Raw genomic sequence first — 22,311 nt, 5'->3', positions numbered from 1 at the left:
ATGGATGCCACCCGTTAGATAAAATATGGAACGGTTCCGTATTTCACTGAAATAATAAACGTTTTGTTTTCGAGATGATAGTTTCCGGATTCGACCATATTGATGACCTAAGGCTCGTATTTCTGTGTGTTATTATGTTATAACTAAGTTTATGATTTGATAGAGCAGTCTGACTGAGCGATGGTAGGAAGCAACAGGCTCGTAAGCATTCATTCAAACAGCACTTTAGTGCGTTTTGCCAGCAGCTCTTCGCTGTGCTTCAAGCACTTCGCTGTTTATGACTTCAAGCCTATCAACTCCCGAGATGAGGCTGGTGTAACCGATGTGAAATGGCTAGCTAGTTAGCGGGGTGCGCGCTAATAGCGTTTCAAACCTCACTCGCTCTGAGCCTTCTAGTTGTTGTTCCCGTTGCTCTGCATGGGTAACGCTGCTTCGAGGGTGGCTGTTGTCGTTGTGTTGCTGGTTCGAGCCCAGGGAGGAGCGAGGAGAGGGACTGAAGCTATACTGTTACACTGGCAATACTAAAGTGCCTATAAGAACATCCAATAGTCAAAGGTTAATGAAATACAAATGGTATAGAGGGAAATAGTCCTATAATTCCTATAATAACTACAACCTAAAACTTCTTACCTGGGAATATTGAAGACTCATGTTAAAAGGAACCACCAGCTTTCATATGTTCTGAGCAAGGAACTGAAACGTTAGCTTTCTCACATGGCACATATTGCACTTTTACTTTTTTCTCCAACACTTTGTTTTTGCATTATTTAAACCAAATTGAACATGTTTCATTTTGAGGCTAAATTGATTTTATTCATTCAGTATTGTTGTAATTGTCACAAATACATTATTAAAAAATTGTCAGATTAATCGGTATCGGCTTTCTTTGGTCCTCCAATAATCGGTATTGGTGTTGAAAAATCATAATCGGTCGACCTCTAGTGTAGAGTATCGTTAGGGTGGTGTTCCATAACGTGTGTGTAGAGTAACGTTAGGGTGGTGTTCCATAACGTGTGTGTAGAGTATCGTTAGGGTGGTGTTCCATAACGTGTGTGTAGAGTATCGTTAGGGTGGTGTTCCATAACGTGTGTGTAGAGTATCGTTAGGGTGGTGTTCCATAACGTGTGTGTAGAGTATCGTTAGGGTGGTGTTCCATAACGTGTGTGTAGAGTAACGTTAGGGTGGTGTTCCATAACGTGTGTGTAGAGTATCGTTAGGGTGGTGTTCCATAACGTGTGTGTGTGTATGTGTGTGTGTAGAGTATCGTTAGGGTGGTGTTCCATAACGTGTGTGTAGAGTATCGTTAGGGTGGTGTTCCATAACGTGTGTGTAGAGTATCGTTAGGGTGGTGTTCCGTAACGTGTGTGTAGAGTAACGTTAGGGTGGTGTTCCATAACGTGTGTATGTGTGTAGAGTATCGTTAGGGTGGTGTTCCATAACGTGTGTGTAGAGTATCGTTAGGGTGGTGTTCCATAACGTGTGTGTAGAGTAACGTTAGGGTGGTGTTCCATAACGTGTGTGTAGAGTAACGTTAGGGTGGTGTTCCATAACGTGTGTGTAGAGTATCGTTAGGGTGGTGTTCCATAACGTGTGTGTAGAGTAACGTTAGGGTGGTGTTCCATAACGTGTGTGTAGAGTATCGTTAGGGTGGTGTTCCATAACGTGTGTGTGTGTGTAGAGTATCGTTAGGGTGGTGTTCCATAACGTGTGTGTAGAGTATCGTTAGGGTGGTGTTCCATAACGTGTGTGTGTGTAGAGTAACGTTAGGGTGGTGTTCCATAACGTGTGTGTGTGTGTAGAGTAACGTTAGGGTGGTGTTCCATAACGTGTGTGTATGTAGAGTATCGTTAGGGTGGTGTTCCATAACGTGTGTGTGTGTGTGTGTGTAGAGTAACGTTAGGGTGGTGTTCCATAACGTGTGTGTAGAGTATCGTTAGGGTGGTGTTCCATAACGTGTGTGTAGAGTAACGTTAGGGTGGTGTTCCATAACGTGTGTGTAGAGTATCGTTAGGGTGGTGTTCCATAACGTGTGTGTAGAGTATCGTTAGGGTGGTGTTCCATAACATGTGTGTAGAGTAACGTTAGGGTGGTGTTCCATAACGTGTGTGTAGAGTATCGTTAGGGTGGTGTTCCATAACGTGTGTGTAGAGTATCGTTAGGGTGGTGTTCCATAACGTGTGTGTAGAGTATCGTTAGGGTGGTGTTCCATAACGTGTGTGTAGAGTAACGTTAGGGTGGTGTTCCATAACGTGTGTGTGTGTGTAGAGTATCGTTAGGGTGGTGTTCCATAACGTGTGTGTGTGTAGAGTATCGTTAGGGTGGTGTTCCATAACGTGTGTGTGTGTGTGTGTAGAGTATCGTTAGGGTGGTGTTCCATAACGTGTGTGTGTGTGTGTGTAGAGTATCGTTAGGGTGGTGTTCCATAACGTGTGTGTAGAGTATCGTTAGGGTGGTGTTCCATAACGTGTGTGTAGAGTATCGTTAGGGTGGTGTTCCATAACGTGTGTGTAGAGTATCGTTAGGGTGGTGTTCCATAACGTGTGTGTAGAGTAACGTTAGGGTGGTGTTCCATAACGTGTGTGTGTGTGTAGAGTATCGTTAGGGTGGTGTTCCATAACGTGTGTGTGTGTAGAGTATCGTTAGGGTGGTGTTCCATAACGTGTGTGTGTGTGTGTGTAGAGTATCGTTAGGGTGGTGTTCCATAACGTGTGTGTGTGTGTGTGTAGAGTATCGTTAGGGTGGTGTTCCATAACGTGTGTGTGTGTAGAGTAACGTTAGGGTGGTGTTCCATAACGTGTGTGTAGAGTATCGTTAGGGTGGTGTTCCATAACGTGTGTGTGTGTGTGTAGAGTATCGTTAGGGTGGTGTTCCATAACGTGTGTGTGTGTGTAGAGTATCGTTAGGGTGGTGTTCCATAACGTGTGTGTGTGTGTAGAGTATCGTTAGGGTGGTGTTCCATAACGTGTGTGTGTGTGTAGAGTATCGTTAGGGTGGTGTTCCATAACGTGTGTGTAGAGTATCGTTAGGGTGGTGTTCCATAACGTGTGTGTGTGTGTAGAGTATCGTTAGGGTGGTGTTCCATAACGTGTGTGTGTGTGTAGAGTATCGTTAGGGTGGTGTTCCATAACGTGTGTGTGTGTGTAGAGTATCGTTAGGGTGGTGTTCCATAACGTGTGTGTAGAGTATCGTTAGGGTGGTGTTCCATAACGTGTGTGTAGAGTATCGTTAGGGTGGTGTTCCATAACGTGTGTGTAGAGTATCGTTAGGGTGGTGTTCCATAACGTGTGTGTAGAGTAACGTTAGGGTGGTGTTCCATAACGTGTGTGTGTGTGTGTGTAGAGTAACGTTAGGGTGGTGTTCCATAACGTGTGTGTGTGTGTGTGTAGAGTAACGTTAGGGTGGTGTTCCATAACGTGTGTGTAGAGTATCGTTAGGGTGGTGTTCCATAACGTGTGTGTAGAGTAACGTTAGGGTGGTGTTCCATAACGTGTGTGTGTGTGTAGAGTAACGTTAGGGTGGTGTTCCATAACGTGTGTGTGTGTGTAGAGTAACGTTAGGGTGGTGTTCCATAACGTGTGTGTAGAGTATCGTTAGGGTGGTGTTCCATAACGTGTGTGTAGAGTAACGTTAGGGTGGTGTTCCATAACGTGTGTGTGTGTGTGTGTGTAGAGTATCGTTAGGGTGGTGTTCCATAACGTGTGTGTGTGTGTAGAGTAACGTTAGGGTGGTGTTCCATAACGTGTGTGTAGAGTATCGTTAGGGTGGTGTTCCATAACGTGTGTGTAGAGTATCGTTAGGGTGGTGTTCCATAACGTGTGTGTAGAGTAACGTTAGGGTGGTGTTCCATAACGTGTGTGTAGAGTATCGTTAGGGTGGTGTTCCATAACGTGTGTGTAGAGTAACGTTAGGGTGGTGTTCCATAACGTGTGTGTAGAGTAACGTTAGGGTGGTGTTCCATAACGTGTGTGTAGAGTATCGTTAGGGTGGTGTTCCATAACGTGTGTGTAGAGTAACGTTAGGGTGGTGTTCCATAACGTGTGTGTAGAGTATCGTTAGGGTGGTGTTCCATAACGTGTGTGTGTGTGTAGAGTAACGTTAGGGTGGTGTTCCATAACGTGTGTGTAGAGTATCGTTAGGGTGGTGTTCCATAACGTGTGTGTAGAGTAACGTTAGGGTGGTGTTCCATAACGTGTGTGTAGAGTAACGTTAGGGTGGTGTTCCATAACGTGTGTGTAGAGTATCGTTAGGGTGGTGTTCCATAACGTGTGTGTAGAGTATCGTTAGGGTGGTGTTCCATAACGTGTGTGTAGAGTAACGTTAGGGTGGTGTTCCATAACGTGTGTGTAGAGTAACGTTAGGGTGGTGTTCCATAACGTGTGTGTAGAGTAACGTTAGGGTGGTGTTCCATAACGTGTGTGTGTGTGTAGAGTAACGTTAGGGTGGTGTTCCATAACGTGTGTGTAGAGTAACGTTAGGGTGGTGTTCCATAACGTGTGTGTAGAGTATCGTTAGGGTGGTGTTCCATAACGTGTGTGTAGAGTATCGTTAGGGTGGTGTTCCATAACGTGTGTGTAGAGTAACGTTAGGGTGGTGTTCCATAACGTGTGTGTAGAGTATCGTTAGGGTGGTGTTCCATAACGTGTGTGTGTGTGTAGAGTATCGTTAGGGTGGTGTTCCATAACGTGTGTGTGTGTGTAGAGTATCGTTAGGGTGGTGTTCCATAACGTGTGTGTGTGTGTGTGTGTAGAGTATCGTTAGGGTGGTGTTCCATAACGTGTGTGTGTGTGTGTGTAGAGTATCGTTAGGGTGGTGTTCCATAACGTGTGTGTGTGTGTAGAGTATCGTTAGGGTGGTGTTCCATAACGTGTGTGTAGAGTATCGTTAGGGTGGTGTTCCATAACGTGTGTGTAGAGTATCGTTAGGGTGGTGTTCCATAACGTGTGTGTAGAGTATCGTTAGGGTGGTGTTCCATAACGTGTGTGTAGAGTATCGTTAGGGTGGTGTTCCATAACGTGTGTGTAGAGTATCGTTAGGGTGGTGTTCCGTAACGTGTATGTAGAGTATCGTTAGGGTGGTGTTCCGTAACGTGTATGTAGAGTATCGTTAGGGTGGTGTTCCGTAACGTGTGTGTAGAGTATCGTTAGGGTGGTGTTCCATAACGTGTGTGTAGAGTATCGTTAGGGTGGTGTTCCATAACGTGTGTGTGTGTGTGTGTAGAGTATCGTTAGGGTGGTGTTCCATAACGTGTGTGTAGAGTAATGTTAGGGTGGTGTTCCATAACGTGTGTGTAGAGTATCGTTAGGGTGGTGTTCCATAACGTGTGTGTAGAGTATCGTTAGGGTGGTGTTCCGTAACGTGTGTGTAGAGTATCGTTAGGGTGGTGTTCCATAACGTGTGTGTAGAGTATCGTTAGGGTGGTGTTCCATAACGTGTGTGTGTGTGTGTGTGTAGAGTATCGTTAGGGTGGTGTTCCATAACGTGTGTGTAGAGTATCGTTAGGGTGGTGTTCCATAACGTGTGTGTAGAGTATCGTTAGGGTGGTGTTCCATAACGTGTGTGTAGAGTATCGTTAGGGTGGTGTTCCATAACGTGTGTGTGTGTGTGTGTAGAGTATCGTTAGGGTGGTGTTCCATAACGTGTGTGTGTGTGTGTGTAGAGTATCGTTAGGGTGGTGTTCCATAACGTGTGTGTAGAGTAACGTTAGGGTGGTGTTCCATAACGTGTGTGTAGAGTATCGTTAGGGTGGTGTTCCATAACGTGTGTGTAGAGTATCGTTAGGGTGGTGTTCCATAACGTGTGTGTGTGTGTAGAGTATCGTTAGGGTGGTGTTCCATAACGTGTGTGTGTGTGTAGAGTATCGTTAGGGTGGTGTTCCATAACGTGTGTGTAGAGTAACGTTAGGGTGGTGTTCCATAACGTGTGTGTAGAGTAACGTTAGGGTGGTGTTCCATAACGTGTGTGTAGAGTAACGTTAGGGTGGTGTTCCATAACGTGTGTGTAGAGTATCGTTAGGGTGGTGTTCCATAACGTGTGTGTATAGTATCGTTAGGGTGGTGTTCCATAACGTGTGTGTAGAGTATCGTTAGGGTGGTGTTCCATAACGTGTGTGTAGAGTAACGTTAGGGTGGTGTTCCATAACGTGTGTGTAGAGTAACGTTAGGGTGGTGTTCCATAACGTGTGTGTAGAGTAACGTTAGGGTGGTGTTCCATAACGTGTGTGTGTGTGTAGAGTATCGTTAGGGTGGTGTTCCATAACGTGTGTGTAGAGTATCGTTAGGGTGGTGTTCCATAACGTGTGTGTAGAGTAACGTTAGGGTGGTGTTCCATAACGTGTGTGTGTGTGTAGAGTATCGTTAGGGTGGTGTTCCATAACGTGTGTGTGTGTGTAGAGTATCGTTAGGGTGGTGTTCCATAACGTGTGTGTGTGTGTAGAGTAACGTTAGGGTGGTGTTCCATAACGTGTGTGTAGAGTATCGTTAGGGTGGTGTTCCATAACGTGTGTGTAGAGTAACGTTAGGGTGGTGTTCCATAACGTGTGTGTAGAGTATCGTTAGGGTGGTGTTCCATAACGTGTGTGTAGAGTAACGTTAGGGTGGTGTTCCATAACGTGTGTGTAGAGTATCGTTAGGGTGGTGTTCCATAACGTGTGTGTAGAGTATCGTTAGGGTGGTGTTCCATAACGTGTGTGTGTGTAGAGTATCGTTAGGGTGGTGTTCCATAACGTGTGTGTAGAGTAACGTTAGGGTGGTGTTCCATAACGTGTGTGTGTGTAGAGTAACGTTAGGGTGGTGTTCCATAACGTGTGTGTGTGTAGAGTATCGTTAGGGTGGTGTTCCATAACGTGTGTGTAGAGTATCGTTAGGGTGGTGTTCCATAACGTGTGTGTAGAGTAACGTTAGGGTGGTGTTCCATAACGTGTGTGTGTGTGTAGAGTAACGTTAGGGTGGTGTTCCATAACGTGTGTGTAGAGTATCGTTAGGGTGGTGTTCCATAACGTGTGTGTAGAGTATCGTTAGGGTGGTGTTCCATAACGTGTGTGTAGAGTATCGTTAGGGTGGTGTTCCATAACGTGTGTGTAGAGTAACGTTAGGGTGGTGTTCCATAACGTGTGTGTGTGTGTGTAGAGTATCGTTAGGGTGGTGTTCCATAACGTGTGTGTAGAGTAACGTTAGGGTGGTGTTCCATAACGTGTGTGTAGAGTATCGTTAGGGTGGTGTTCCATAACGTGTGTGTAGAGTAACGTTAGGGTGGTGTTCCATAACGTGTGTGTGTGTGTAGAGTATCGTTAGGGTGGTGTTCCATAACGTGTGTGTAGAGTATCGTTAGGGTGGTGTTCCATAACGTGTGTGTAGAGTATCGTTAGGGTGGTGTTCCATAACGTGTGTGTAGAGTAACGTTAGGGTGGTGTTCCATAACGTGTGTGTGTGTGTAGAGTAACGTTAGGGTGGTGTTCCATAACGTGTGTGTGTGTGTAGAGTATCGTTAGGGTGGTGTTCCATAACGTGTGTGTAGAGTAACGTTAGGGTGGTGTTCCATAACGTGTGTGTGTGTGTAGAGTAACGTTAGGGTGGTGTTCCATAACGTGTGTGTAGAGTATCGTTAGGGTGGTGTTCCATAACGTGTGTGTGTGTGTAGAGTATCGTTAGGGTGGTGTTCCATAACGTGTGTGTGTGTGTAGAGTATCGTTAGGGTGGTGTTCCATAACGTGTGTGTGTGTGTGTGTGTAGAGTATCGTTAGGGTGGTGTTCCATAACGTGTGTGTGTGTGTGTGTAGAGTATCGTTAGGGTGGTGTTCCATAACGTGTGTGTGTGTGTAGAGTATCGTTAGGGTGGTGTTCCATAACGTGTGTGTAGAGTATCGTTAGGGTGGTGTTCCATAACGTGTGTGTAGAGTATCGTTAGGGTGGTGTTCCATAACGTGTGTGTAGAGTATCGTTAGGGTGGTGTTCCATAACGTGTGTGTAGAGTATCGTTAGGGTGGTGTTCCATAACGTGTGTGTAGAGTATCGTTAGGGTGGTGTTCCGTAACGTGTATGTAGAGTATCGTTAGGGTGGTGTTCCGTAACGTGTATGTAGAGTATCGTTAGGGTGGTGTTCCGTAACGTGTGTGTAGAGTATCGTTAGGGTGGTGTTCCATAACGTGTGTGTAGAGTATCGTTAGGGTGGTGTTCCATAACGTGTGTGTGTGTGTGTGTAGAGTATCGTTAGGGTGGTGTTCCATAACGTGTGTGTAGAGTAATGTTAGGGTGGTGTTCCATAACGTGTGTGTAGAGTATCGTTAGGGTGGTGTTCCATAACGTGTGTGTAGAGTATCGTTAGGGTGGTGTTCCGTAACGTGTGTGTAGAGTATCGTTAGGGTGGTGTTCCATAACGTGTGTGTAGAGTATCGTTAGGGTGGTGTTCATAACGTGTGTGTGTGTGTGTGTGTAGAGTATCGTTAGGGTGGTGTTCCATAACGTGTGTGTAGAGTATCGTTAGGGTGGTGTTCCATAACGTGTGTGTAGAGTATCGTTAGGGTGGTGTTCCATAACGTGTGTGTAGAGTATCGTTAGGGTGGTGTTCCATAACGTGTGTGTGTGTGTGTAGAGTATCGTTAGGGTGGTGTTCCATAACGTGTGTGTGTGTGTAGAGTATCGTTAGGGTGGTGTTCCATAACGTGTGTGTGTGTGTGTGTGTAGAGTATCGTTAGGGTGGTGTTCCATAACGTGTGTGTGTGTGTGTGTAGAGTATCGTTAGGGTGGTGTTCCATAACGTGTGTGTGTGTGTAGAGTATCGTTAGGGTGGTGTTCCATAACGTGTGTGTAGAGTATCGTTAGGGTGGTGTTCCATAACGTGTGTGTAGAGTATCGTTAGGGTGGTGTTCCATAACGTGTGTGTAGAGTATCGTTAGGGTGGTGTTCCATAACGTGTGTGTAGAGTATCGTTAGGGTGGTGTTCCGTAACGTGTGTGTAGAGTATCGTTAGGGTGGTGTTCCGTAACGTGTATGTAGAGTATCGTTAGGGTGGTGTTCCGTAACGTGTGTGTAGAGTATCGTTAGGGTGGTGTTCCATAACGTGTGTGTAGAGTATCGTTAGGGTGGTGTTCCATAACGTGTGTGTGTGTGTGTGTAGAGTATCGTTAGGGTGGTGTTCCATAACGTGTGTGTAGAGTAATGTTAGGGTGGTGTTCCATAACGTGTGTGTAGAGTATCGTTAGGGTGGTGTTCCATAACGTGTGTGTAGAGTATCGTTAGGGTGGTGTTCCGTAACGTGTGTGTAGAGTATCGTTAGGGTGGTGTTCCATAACGTGTGTGTAGAGTATCGTTAGGGTGGTGTTCCATAACGTGTGTGTGTGTGTGTGTGTAGAGTATCGTTAGGGTGGTGTTCCATAACGTGTGTGTAGAGTATCGTTAGGGTGGTGTTCCATAACGTGTGTGTAGAGTATCGTTAGGGTGGTGTTCCATAACGTGTGTGTAGAGTATCGTTAGGGTGGTGTTCCATAACGTGTGTGTGTGTGTGTGTAGAGTATCGTTAGGGTGGTGTTCCATAACGTGTGTGTGTGTGTGTGTAGAGTATCGTTAGGGTGGTGTTCCATAACGTGTGTGTAGAGTAACGTTAGGGTGGTGTTCCATAACGTGTGTGTAGAGTATCGTTAGGGTGGTGTTCCATAACGTGTGTGTAGAGTATCGTTAGGGTGGTGTTCCATAACGTGTGTGTGTGTGTAGAGTATCGTTAGGGTGGTGTTCCATAACGTGTGTGTGTGTGTAGAGTATCGTTAGGGTGGTGTTCCATAACGTGTGTGTAGAGTAACGTTAGGGTGGTGTTCCATAACGTGTGTGTAGAGTAACGTTAGGGTGGTGTTCCATAACGTGTGTGTAGAGTAACGTTAGGGTGGTGTTCCATAACGTGTGTGTAGAGTATCGTTAGGGTGGTGTTCCATAACGTGTGTGTAGAGTATCGTTAGGGTGGTGTTCCATAACGTGTGTGTAGAGTATCGTTAGGGTGGTGTTCCATAACGTGTGTGTAGAGTAACGTTAGGGTGGTGTTCCATAACGTGTGTGTAGAGTAACGTTAGGGTGGTGTTCCATAACGTGTGTGTAGAGTAACGTTAGGGTGGTGTTCCATAACGTGTGTGTGTGTGTAGAGTATCGTTAGGGTGGTGTTCCATAACGTGTGTGTAGAGTATCGTTAGGGTGGTGTTCCATAACGTGTGTGTAGAGTAACGTTAGGGTGGTGTTCCATAACGTGTGTGTGTGTGTAGAGTATCGTTAGGGTGGTGTTCCATAACGTGTGTGTGTGTGTAGAGTATCGTTAGGGTGGTGTTCCATAACGTGTGTGTGTGTGTAGAGTAACGTTAGGGTGGTGTTCCATAACGTGTGTGTAGAGTATCGTTAGGGTGGTGTTCCATAACGTGTGTGTAGAGTAACGTTAGGGTGGTGTTCCATAACGTGTGTGTAGAGTATCGTTAGGGTGGTGTTCCATAACGTGTGTGTAGAGTAACGTTAGGGTGGTGTTCCATAACGTGTGTGTAGAGTATCGTTAGGGTGGTGTTCCATAACGTGTGTGTAGAGTATCGTTAGGGTGGTGTTCCATAACGTGTGTGTGTGTGTAGAGTATCGTTAGGGTGGTGTTCCATAACGTGTGTGTAGAGTAACGTTAGGGTGGTGTTCCATAACGTGTGTGTGTGTAGAGTAACGTTAGGGTGGTGTTCCATAACGTGTGTGTGTGTAGAGTATCGTTAGGGTGGTGTTCCATAACGTGTGTGTAGAGTATCGTTAGGGTGGTGTTCCATAACGTGTGTGTAGAGTAACGTTAGGGTGGTGTTCCATAACGTGTGTGTGTGTGTAGAGTAACGTTAGGGTGGTGTTCCATAACGTGTGTGTAGAGTATCGTTAGGGTGGTGTTCCATAACGTGTGTGTAGAGTATCGTTAGGGTGGTGTTCCATAACGTGTGTGTAGAGTATCGTTAGGGTGGTGTTCCATAACGTGTGTGTAGAGTAACGTTAGGGTGGTGTTCCATAACGTGTGTGTGTGTGTGTAGAGTATCGTTAGGGTGGTGTTCCATAACGTGTGTGTAGAGTAACGTTAGGGTGGTGTTCCATAACGTGTGTGTAGAGTATCGTTAGGGTGGTGTTCCATAACGTGTGTGTAGAGTAACGTTAGGGTGGTGTTCCATAACGTGTGTGTGTGTGTAGAGTATCGTTAGGGTGGTGTTCCATAACGTGTGTGTAGAGTATCGTTAGGGTGGTGTTCCATAACGTGTGTGTAGAGTATCGTTAGGGTGGTGTTCCATAACGTGTGTGTAGAGTAACGTTAGGGTGGTGTTCCATAACGTGTGTGTGTGTGTAGAGTAACGTTAGGGTGGTGTTCCATAACGTGTGTGTGTGTGTGTAGAGTATCGTTAGGGTGGTGTTCCATAACGTGTGTGTAGAGTAACGTTAGGGTGGTGTTCCATAACGTGTGTGTGTGTGTAGAGTAACGTTAGGGTGGTGTTCCATAACGTGTGTGTAGAGTATCGTTAGGGTGGTGTTCCATAACGTGTGTGTGTGTGTAGAGTATCGTTAGGGTGGTGTTCCATAACGTGTGTGTGTGTGTAGAGTATCGTTAGGGTGGTGTTCCATAACGTGTGTGTGTGTGTGTGTGTAGAGTATCGTTAGGGTGGTGTTCCATAACGTGTGTGTGTGTGTGTGTAGAGTATCGTTAGGGTGGTGTTCCATAACGTGTGTGTGTGTGTAGAGTATCGTTAGGGTGGTGTTCCATAACGTGTGTGTAGAGTATCGTTAGGGTGGTGTTCCATAACGTGTGTGTAGAGTATCGTTAGGGTGGTGTTCCATAACGTGTGTGTAGAGTATCGTTAGGGTGGTGTTCCATAACGTGTGTGTAGAGTATCGTTAGGGTGGTGTTCCATAACGTGTGTGTAGAGTATCGTTAGGGTGGTGTTCCGTAACGTGTATGTAGAGTATCGTTAGGGTGGTGTTCCGTAACGTGTATGTAGAGTATCGTTAGGGTGGTGTTCCGTAACGTGTGTGTAGAGTATCGTTAGGGTGGTGTTCCATAACGTGTGTGTAGAGTATCGTTAGGGTGGTGTTCCATAACGTGTGTGTGTGTGTGTGTAGAGTATCGTTAGGGTGGTGTTCCATAACGTGTGTGTAGAGTAATGTTAGGGTGGTGTTCCATAACGTGTGTGTAGAGTATCGTTAGGGTGGTGTTCCATAACGTGTGTGTAGAGTATCGTTAGGGTGGTGTTCCGTAACGTGTGTGTAGAGTATCGTTAGGGTGGTGTTCCATAACGTGTGTGTAGAGTATCGTTAGGGTGGTGTTCCATAACGTGTGTGTGTGTGTGTGTGTGTGTGTAGAGTATCGTTAGGGTGGTGTTCCATAACGTGTGTGTAGAGTATCGTTAGGGTGGTGTTCCATAACGTGTGTGTAGAGTATCGTTAGGGTGGTGTTCCATAACGTGTGTGTAGAGTATCGTTAGGGTGGTGTTCCATAACGTGTGTGTGTGTGTGTGTAGAGTATCGTTAGGGTGGTGTTCCATAACGTGTGTGTGTGTGTGTGTAGAGTATCGTTAGGGTGGTGTTCCATAACGTGTGTGTAGAGTAACGTTAGGGTGGTGTTCCATAACGTGTGTGTAGAGTATCGTTAGGGTGGTGTTCCATAACGTGTGTGTGTGTGTAGAGTATCGTTAGGGTGGTGTTCCATAACGTGTGTGTGTGTGTGTAGAGTATCGTTAGGGTGGTGTTCCATAACGTGTGTGTGTGTGTAGAGTATCGTTAGGGTGGTGTTCCATAACGTGTGTGTAGAGTAACGTTAGGGTGGTGTTCCATAACGTGTGTGTAGAGTAACGTTAGGGTGGTGTTCCATAACGTGTGTGTAGAGTAACGTTAGGGTGGTGTTCCATAACGTGTGTGTAGAGTATCGTTAGGGTGGTGTTCCATAACGTGTGTGTAGAGTATCGTTAGGGTGGTGTTCCATAACGTGTGTGTAGAGTATCGTTAGGGTGGTGTTCCATAACGTGTGTGTAGAGTAACGTTAGGGTGGTGTTCCATAACGTGTGTGTAGAGTAACGTTAGGGTGGTGTTCCATAACGTGTGTGTAGAGTAACGTTAGGGTGGTGTTCCATAACGTGTGTGTGTGTGTAGAGTATCGTTAGGGTGGTGTTCCATAACGTGTGTGTAGAGTATCGTTAGGGTGGTGTTCCATAACGTGTGTGTAGAGTAACGTTAGGGTGGTGTTCCATAACGTGTGTGTGTGTGTAGAGTATCGTTAGGGTGGTGTTCCATAACGTGTGTGTGTGTGTAGAGTATCGTTAGGGTGGTGTTCCATAACGTGTGTGTGTGTGTAGAGTAACGTTAGGGTGGTGTTCCATAACGTGTGTGTAGAGTATCGTTAGGGTGGTGTTCCATAACGTGTGTGTAGAGTAACGTTAGGGTGGTGTTCCATAACGTGTGTGTAGAGTATCGTTAGGGTGGTGTTCCATAACGTGTGTGTAGAGTAACGTTAGGGTGGTGTTCCATAACGTGTGTGTAGAGTATCGTTAGGGTGGTGTTCCATAACGTGTGTGTAGAGTATCGTTAGGGTGGTGTTCCATAACGTGTGTGTGTGTAGAGTATCGTTAGGGTGGTGTTCCATAACGTGTGTGTAGAGTAACGTTAGGGTGGTGTTCCATAACGTGTGTGTGTGTAGAGTAACGTTAGGGTGGTGTTCCATAACGTGTGTGTGTGTAGAGTATCGTTAGGGTGGTGTTCCATAACGTGTGTGTAGAGTATCGTTTGTGTGGTGTTCCATAACGTGTGTGTAGAGTAACGTTAGGGTGGTGTTCCATAACGTGTGTGTGTGTGTAGAGTAACGTTAGGGTGGTGTTCCATAACGTGTGTGTAGAGTATCGTTAGGGTGGTGTTCCATAACGTGTGTGTAGAGTATCGTTAGGGTGGTGTTCCATAACGTGTGTGTAGAGTATCGTTAGGGTGGTGTTCCATAACGTGTGTGTAGAGTAACGTTAGGGTGGTGTTCCATAACGTGTGTGTGTGTGTGTAGAGTATCGTTAGGGTGGTGTTCCATAACGTGTGTGTAGAGTAACGTTAGGGTGGTGTTCCATAACGTGTGTGTAGAGTATCGTTAGGGTGGTGTTCCATAACGTGTGTGTAGAGTATCGTTAGGGTGGTGTTCCATAACGTGTGTGTAGAGTATCGTTAGGGTGGTGTTCCATAACGTGTGTGTAGAGTATCGTTAGGGTGGTGTTCCATAACGTGTGTGTAGAGTAACGTTAGGGTGGTGTTCCATAACGTGTGTGTGTGTGTAGAGTAACGTTAGGGTGGTGTTCCATAACGTGTGTGTGTGTGTAGAGTATCGTTAGGGTGGTGTTCCATAACGTGTGTGTAGAGTAACGTTAGGGTGGTGTTCCATAACGTGTGTGTGTGTGTAGAGTATCGTTAGGGTGGTGTTCCATAACGTGTGTGTAGAGTATCGTTAGGGTGGTGTTCCATAACGTGTGTGTAGAGTATCGTTAGGGTGGTGTTCCATAACGTGTGTGTAGAGTAACGTTAGGGTGGTGTTCCATAACGTGTGTGTGTGTGTAGAGTAACAATAGGGTGGTGTTCCATAACGTGTGTGTGTGTGTGTAGAGTATCGTTAGGGTGGTGTTCCATAACGTGTGTGTAGAGTAACGTTAGGGTGGTGTTCCATAACGTGTGTGTAGAGTAACGTTAGGGTGGTGTTCCATAACGTGTGTGTGTGTGTAGAGTATCGTTAGGGTGGTGTTCCATAACGTGTGTGTAGAGTAACGTTAGGGTGGTGTTCCATAACGTGTGTGTAGAGTAACGTTAGGGTGGTGTTCCATAACGTGTGTGTAGAGTAACGTTAGGGTGGTGTTCCATAACGTGTGTGTAGAGTAACGTTAGGGTGGTGTTCCATAACGTGTGTGTAGAGTATCGTTAGGGTGGTGTTCCATAACGTGTGTGTGTGTAGAGTATCGTTAGGGTGGTGTTCCATAACGTGTGTGTAGAGTATCGTTAGGGTGGTGTTCCATAACGTGTGTGTAGAGTATCGTTAGGGTGGTGTTCCATAACGTGTGTGTGTGTGTAGAGTATCGTTAGGGTGGTGTTCCATAACGTGTGTGTGTGTGTAGAGTATCGTTAGGGTGGTGTTCCATGACAGGAGACTCCAGTACACAGAGCATCGGCAGCTGGAGGGGTGGAAGTGGAATCGCCCTGGAGACCGTCTCCTAGACATCGGTAAGAACACACAAGTGTGTGTGTGTGTGTTTCTCTGTCACTACATGTATGTAGTGTGTGTGTATTTCTCTGTCAGTACATGTATGTAGTGTGTGTGTGTGTGTGTATTTCTCTGTCAGTACATGTATGTAATGTGTGTGTGTGTGTGTGTATTTCTCTGTCAGTACGTGTGTGTGTGTGTGTGTGTATTTCTCTGTCAGTACATGTATGTAATGTGTGTGTGTGTGTGTGTATTTCTCTGTCAGTAAATGTGTGTGTGTGTGTGTGTGTAGACATCCCCTTGTCAGTGGGTATCATGGAGCCCAAGGCCGACCCTTCCCAGCTCAACGCCGCCGAGTTTCTCTGGGACCTCAACAGGAGAGCCTCTGTGTTTGTGCAGGTAACACTCACTCCTCCTTTAGTCACATTAACTCAGTCTCTATTCTCTCCATCTTTCAACCTAACCTTCCTCGTGTGTGTGTGTAGGTTCACTGCATCAGTACAGAGTTCACCCCCAGGAAGCATGGAGGAGAGAAGGGAGTTCCCTTCAGGATCCAGATCGACACCTTCAGACAGGGAGACAACGGAGAGTCCACTGAACACCTCCACTCTGCCTCCTGTCAAATCAAAGTCTTCAAGGTGCACACACACATGACACACGACACACGGGGCGGCAGGGTAGCATAGTGGTTAGAGCGGTGGACTAGTACCCGAAGGTTGCAAGTTCAAACCCCTGAGCTGACAAGGTACAAATCTGTCGTTCTGCCCCTGAACAGGCAGTTAACCCACTGTTCCTAGGCCGTCATTGAAAATAATAATTTGGTCTTAACTGACTTGCCTGGTTAAATAAAGGTCAAATAAAGTAAACACACACACACACGCGACACACACCAAGTCAGATCACCTTATTGAGGGGTTAGTTGCGGAAGACACATTTTTAGCTGAATACATTGTTGTACAAATGACTAGGTACCCCCCCCCCCCCTTTTCCTTTCATCATTCCTCTCTTGCTCTCTCCCTCCTCCTCCCAGCCAAAGGGGGCAGACAGGAAACAGAAGACGGACAGAGAGAAGATGGAGAAACGAACGTCTCAAGAGAAGGAGAAGTACCAATGCTCCTACAACACCACCATCCTATCAGAGGTTGGTCCATCCAGGGTTTTAAAACACTATACAGCACTTTAACAGAGGTTGGTCCATCCAGGGTTTTAAAACACTATACAGCACTTTAACAGAGGTTGGTCCATCCAGGGTTTTAAAACACTATACAGCACTTTAACAGAGGTTGGCACTTTTTTTGAAGTGTACTTATCAGGAGTCAAGTGTACGGGCTCAGATTGTGTGTGTGTGTGTGTCTCTAGATGAGGCTGGAGCCGATCGTAGAGGAAGTGGGAGACTATGAGCTGAAGAAGTCCAGTAAGAGGACGCTGCCGGCTGACTGTGGGGACTCGCTGGCCAAGAGAGGCAGTGTAAGAGTCCTTTTTATAGATTAGTGTATATTTATTCTGCTTTCATATCTGTCCTCTCCTCCTGTCCAGGTAGTGAATATATAGTTGAATGTTCCTCCTGTCCAGGTAGTGAATATATAGTTGAATGTTCCTCCTGTCCAGGTAGTGAATATATAGTTGAATGTTCCTCCTGTCCAGGTAGTGAATATATAGTTGTATGTTCCTCCTGTCCAGGTAGTGAATATATAGTTGAATGTTCCTCCTGTCCAGGTAGTTAATATATAGTTGAATGTTCCTCCTGTCCAGGTAGTGAATATATAGTTGAATGTTCCTCTCCTCCTGTCCAGGTAGTTAATATATAGTTGAATGTTCCTCTCCTCCTGTCCAGGTAGTGAATATATAGTTGAATGTTCCTCCTGTCCAGGTAGTGAATATATAGTTGAATGTTCCTCCTGTCCAGGTAGTGAATATATAGTTGAATGTTACTCTCCTCCTGTCCAGGTAGTTAATATATAGTTGAATGTTCCTCTCCTCCTGTCCAGGTAGTGAATATATAGTTGAATGTTCCTCCTGTCCAGGTAGTGAATATATAGTTGAATGTTCCTCCTGTCCAGGTAGTGAATATATAGTTGTATGTTCCTCCTGTCCAGGTAGTGAATATATAGTTGAATGTTCCTCTCCTCCTGTCCAGGTAGTTAATATATAGTTGAATGTTCCTCCTGTCCAGGTAGTGAATATATAGTTGAATGTTCCTCTCCTCCTGTCCAGGTAGTGAATATATAGTTGAATGTTCCTCCTGTCCAGGTAGTTAATATATAGTTGTATGTTCCTCCTGTCCAGGTAGTGAATATATAGTTGAATGTTCCTCCTGTCCAGGTAGTGAATATATAGTTGAATGTTCCTCCTGTCCAGGTAGTGAATATATAGTTGAATGTTCCTCCTGTCCAGGTAGTGAATATATAGTTGAATGTTCCTCCTGTCCAGGTAGTGAATATATAGTTGAATGTTCCTCTCCTCCTGTCCAGGTAGTGAATATATAGTTGAATGTTCTTCCTGTCCAGGTAGTGAATATATAGTTGAATGTTCCTCCTGTCCAGGTAGTGAATATATAGTTGAATGTTCCTCCTGTCCAGGTAGTGAATATATAGTTGAATGTTCCTCCTGTCCAGGTAGTTAATATATAGTTGAATGTTCCTCCTGTCCAGGTAGTGAATATATAGTTGAATGTTCCTCTCCTCCTGTCCAGGTAGTGAATATATAGTTGAATGTTCCTCCTGTCCAGGTAGTGAATATATAGTTGTATGTTCCTCCTGTCCAGGTAGTGAATATATAGTTGAATGTTCCTCCTGTCCAGGTAGTTAATATATAGTTGAATGTTCCTCCTGTCCAGGTAGTGAATATATAGTTGAATGTTCCTCTCCTCCTGTCCAGGTAGTGAATATATAGTTGAATGTTCCTCCTGTCCAGGTAGTTAATATATAGTTGAATGTTCCTCCTGTCCAGGTAGTGAATATATAGTTGAATGTTCCTCTCCTCCTGTCCAGGTAGTGAATATATAGTTGAATGTTCCTCCTGTCCAGGTAGTGAATATATAGTTGAATGTTCCTCCTGTCCAGGTAGTGAATATATAGTTGAATGTTCCTCCTGTCCAGGTAGTGAATATATAGTTGAATGTTCCTCCTGTCCAGGTAGTGAATATATAGTTGAATGTTCCTCCTGTCCAGGTAGTGAATATATAGTTGAATGTTCCTCCTGTCCAGGTAGTGAATATATAGTTGAATGTTCCTCCTGTCCAGGTAGTGAATATATAGTTGAATGTTCCTCCTGTCCAGGTAGTGAATATATAGTTGAATGTTCCTCCTGTCCAGGTAGTTAATATATAGTTGAATGTTCCTCTCCTCCTGTCCAGGTAGTGAATATATAGTTGAATGTTCCTCCTGTCCAGGTAGTGAATATATAGTTGAATGTTCCTCTCCTCCTGTCCAGGTAGTGAATATATAGTTGAATGTTCCTCTCCTCCTGTCCAGGTAGTGAATATATAGTTGAATGTTCCTCCTGTCCAGGTAGTTAATATATAGTTGAATGTTCCTCCTGTCCAGGTAGTGAATATATAGTTGAATGTTCCTCCTGTCCAGGTAGTGAATATATAGTTGAATGTTCCTCCTGTCCAGGTAGTGAATATATAGTTGAATGTTCCTCCTGTCCAGGTAGTTAATATATAGTTGAATGTTCCTCTCCTCCTGTCCAGGTAGTGAATATATAGTTTAATGTTCCTCTCCTCCTGTCCAGATAGTGAATATATAGTTGAATGTTCCTCTCCTCCTGTCCAGGTAGTGAATATATAGTTTAATGTTCCTCTCCTCCTGTCCAGGTAGTGAATATATAGTTGAATGTTCCTCCTGTCCAGGTAGTGAATATATAGTTGAATGTTCCTCCTGTCCAGGTAGTGAATATATAGTTGAATGTTCCTCCTGTCCAGGTAGTGAATATATAGTTGAATGTTCCTCCTGTCCAGGTAGTGAATATATAGTTGAATGTTCCTCCTGTCCAGGTAGTGAATATATAGTTGAATGTTCCTCCTGTCCAGGTAGTTAATATATAGTTGAATGTTCCTCCTGTCCAGGTAGTGAATATATAGTTGAATGTTCCTCTCCTCCTGTCCAGGTAGTGAATATATAGTTGAATGTTCCTCCTGTCCAGGTAGTTAATATATAGTTGAATGTTCCTCCTGTCCAGGTAGTGAATATATAGTTGAATGTTCCTCTCCTCCTGTCCAGGTAGTGAATATATAGTTGAATGTTCCTCCTGTCCAGGTAGTGAATATATAGTTGAATGTTCCTCCTGTCCAGGTAGTGAATATATAGTTGAATGTTCCTCCTGTCCAGGTAGTGAATATATAGTTGAATGTTCCTCCTGTCCAGGTAGTGAATATATAGTTGAATGTTCCTCCTGTCCAGGTAGTGAATATATAGTTGAATGTTCCTCCTGTCCAGGTAGTGAATATATAGTTGAATGTTCCTCCTGTCCAGGTAGTGAATATATAGTTGAATGTTCCTCCTGTCCAGGTAGTGAATATATAGTTGAATGTTCCTCCTGTCCAGGTAGTTAATATATAGTTGAATGTTCCTCTCCTCCTGTCCAGGTAGTGAATATATAGTTGAATGTTCCTCCTGTCCAGGTAGTGAATATATAGTTGAATGTTCCTCTCCTCCTGTCCAGGTAGTGAATATATAGTTGAATGTTCCTCTCCTCCTGTCCAGGTAGTGAATATATAGTTGAATGTTCCTCCTGTCCAGGTAGTTAATATATAGTTGAATGTTCCTCCTGTCCAGGTAGTGAATATATAGTTGAATGTTCCTCCTGTCCAGGTAGTGAATATATAGTTGAATGTTCCTCCTGTCCAGGTAGTGAATATATAGTTGAATGTTCCTCCTGTCCAGGTAGTTAATATATAGTTGAATGTTCCTCTCCTCCTGTCCAGGTAGTGAATATATAGTTTAATGTTCCTCTCCTCCTGTCCAGATAGTGAATATATAGTTGAATGTTCCTCTCCTCCTGTCCAGGTAGTGAATATATAGTTTAATGTTCCTCTCCTCCTGTCCAGGTAGTGAATATATAGTTGAATGTTCCTCCTGTCCAGGTAGTGAATATATAGTTGAATGTTCCTCCTGTCCAGGTAGTGAATATATAGTTGAATGTTCCTCCTGTCCAGGTAGTGAATATATAGTTGAATGTTCCTCCTGTCCAGGTAGTGAATATATAGTTGAATGTTCCTCCTGTCCAGGTAGTGAATATATAGTTGAATGTTCCTCCTGTCCAGGTAGTGAATATATAGTTGAATGTTCCTCTCCTCCTGTCCAGGTAGTGAATATATAGTTGAATGTTCCTCTCCTCCTGTCCAGGTAGTGAATATATAGTTGAATGTTCCTCTCCTCCTGTCCAGGTAGTGAATATATAGTTGAATGTTCCTCCTGTCCAGGTAGTGAATATATAGTTGAATGTTCCTCTCCTCCTGTCCAGGTAGTGAATATATAGTTGAATGTTCCTCCTGTCCAGGTAGTGAATATATAGTTGAATGTTCCTCCTGTCCAGGTAGTGAATATATAGTTGAATGTTAATCTCCTCCTGTCCAGGTAGTGAATATATAGTTGAATGTTCCTCCTGTCCAGGTAGTTAATATATAGTTGAATGTTCCTCTCCTCCTGTCCAGGTAGTGAATATATAGTTGAATGTTCCTCCTGTCCAGGTAGTTAATATATAGTTGAATGTTCCTCTCCTCCTGTCCAGGTAGTGAATATATAGTTGAATGTTCCTCCTGTCCAGGTAGTGAATATATAGTTGAATGTTCCTCCTGTCCAGGTAGTGAATATATAGTTGAATGTTCCTCTCCTCCTGTCCAGGTAGTGAATATATAGTTGAATGTTCCTCTCCACCTGTCCAGGTAGTGAATATATAGTTGAATGTTCCTCCTGTCCAGGTAGTGAATATATAGTTGAATGTTCCTCCTGTCCAGGTAGTGAATATATAGTTGAATGTTCCTCCTGTCCAGGTAGTGAATATATAGTTGAATGTTCCTCTCCTCCTGTCCAGGTAGTGAATATATAGTTGAATGTTCCTCTCCTCCTGTCCAGGTAGTGAATATATAGTTGAATGTTCCTCTCCTCCTGTCCAGGTAGTGAATATATAGTTGAATGTTCCTCTCCTCCTGTCCAGGTAGTGAATATATAGTTGAATGTTCCTCTCCTCCTGTCCAGGTAGTGAATATATAGTTGAACGTTCCTCTCCTCCTGTCCAGGTAGTTAATATATAGTTGAATGTTCCTCTCCTCCTGTCCAGGTAGTGAATATATAGTTGAATGTTCCTCCTGTCCAGGTAGTTAATATATAGTTGAATGTTCCTCCTGTCCAGGTAGTGAATATATAGTTGAATGTTCCTCTCCTCCTGTCCAGGTAGTGAATATATAGTTGAATGTTCCTCCTGTCCAGGTAGTGAATATATAGTTGAATGTTCCTCCTGTCCAGGTAGTGAATATATAGTTGTATGTTCCTCCTGTCCAGGTAGTGAATATATAGTTGTATGTTCCTCCTGTCCAGGTAGTGAATATATAGTTGAATGTTCCTCTCCTCCTGTCCAGGTAGTGAATATATAGTTGAATGTTCCTCCTGTCCAGGTAGTGAATATATAGTTGAATGTTCCTCTCCTCCTGTCCAGGTAGTGAATATATAGTTGTATGTTCCTCCTGTCCAGGTAGTGAATATATAGTTGAATGTTCCTCTCCTCCTGTCCAGGTAGTGAATATATAGTTGTATGTTCCTCCTGTCCAGGTAGTGAATATATAGTTGAATGTTCCTCTCCTCCTGTCCAGGTAGTGAATATATAGTTGAATGTTCCTCTCCTCCTGTCCAGGTAGTGAATATATAGTTGAATGTTCCTCCTGTCCAGGTAGTTAATATATAGTTGTATGTTCCTCCTGTCCAGGTAGTGAATATATAGTTGAATGTTCCTCCTGTCCAGGTAGTGAATATATAGTTGTATGTTCCTCCTGTCCAGGTAGTGAATATATAGTTGAATGTTCCTCCTGTCCAGGTAGTTAATATATAGTTGAATGTTCCTCCTGTCCAGGTAGTGAATATATAGTTGAATGTTCCTCTCCTCCTGTCCAGGTAGTGAATA

At 44.3% G+C, this 22,311-nt stretch overlaps 1 protein-coding gene across 2 annotated transcripts in view; it reads left to right on the top strand.

Annotated features, from left to right (window-relative positions):
• The window catches only part of LOC110514928 (upstream-binding protein 1), a 72,187-nt gene that overhangs the window by 12,303 nt on the left and 37,573 nt on the right, over window positions 1-22,311 (top strand). For both annotated transcript variants that reach the window (XM_090227481.1, XM_090227482.1), the window contains exons 5-9: window positions 15,107-15,212; window positions 15,485-15,591; window positions 15,678-15,830; window positions 16,223-16,333; window positions 16,552-16,659. In XM_090227481.1, the coding sequence (XP_090083607.1) occupies window positions 15,107-15,212; window positions 15,485-15,591; window positions 15,678-15,830; window positions 16,223-16,333; window positions 16,552-16,659 (585 nt within the window). The remainder of the gene's footprint in view (window positions 1-15,106; window positions 15,213-15,484; window positions 15,592-15,677; window positions 15,831-16,222; window positions 16,334-16,551; window positions 16,660-22,311) is intronic.

This window comes from Oncorhynchus mykiss, chromosome 30 (genome assembly GCF_057628025.1).
Source record: "Oncorhynchus mykiss isolate SJ-2025 chromosome 30, ASM5762802v1, whole genome shotgun sequence".
In the NCBI taxonomy this organism is placed as follows: domain Eukaryota; kingdom Metazoa; phylum Chordata; class Actinopteri; order Salmoniformes; family Salmonidae; genus Oncorhynchus; species Oncorhynchus mykiss.
Note: the sequence above shows the minus strand (reverse complement) of the source record. Positions and strands in the feature narration are given on the sequence as shown.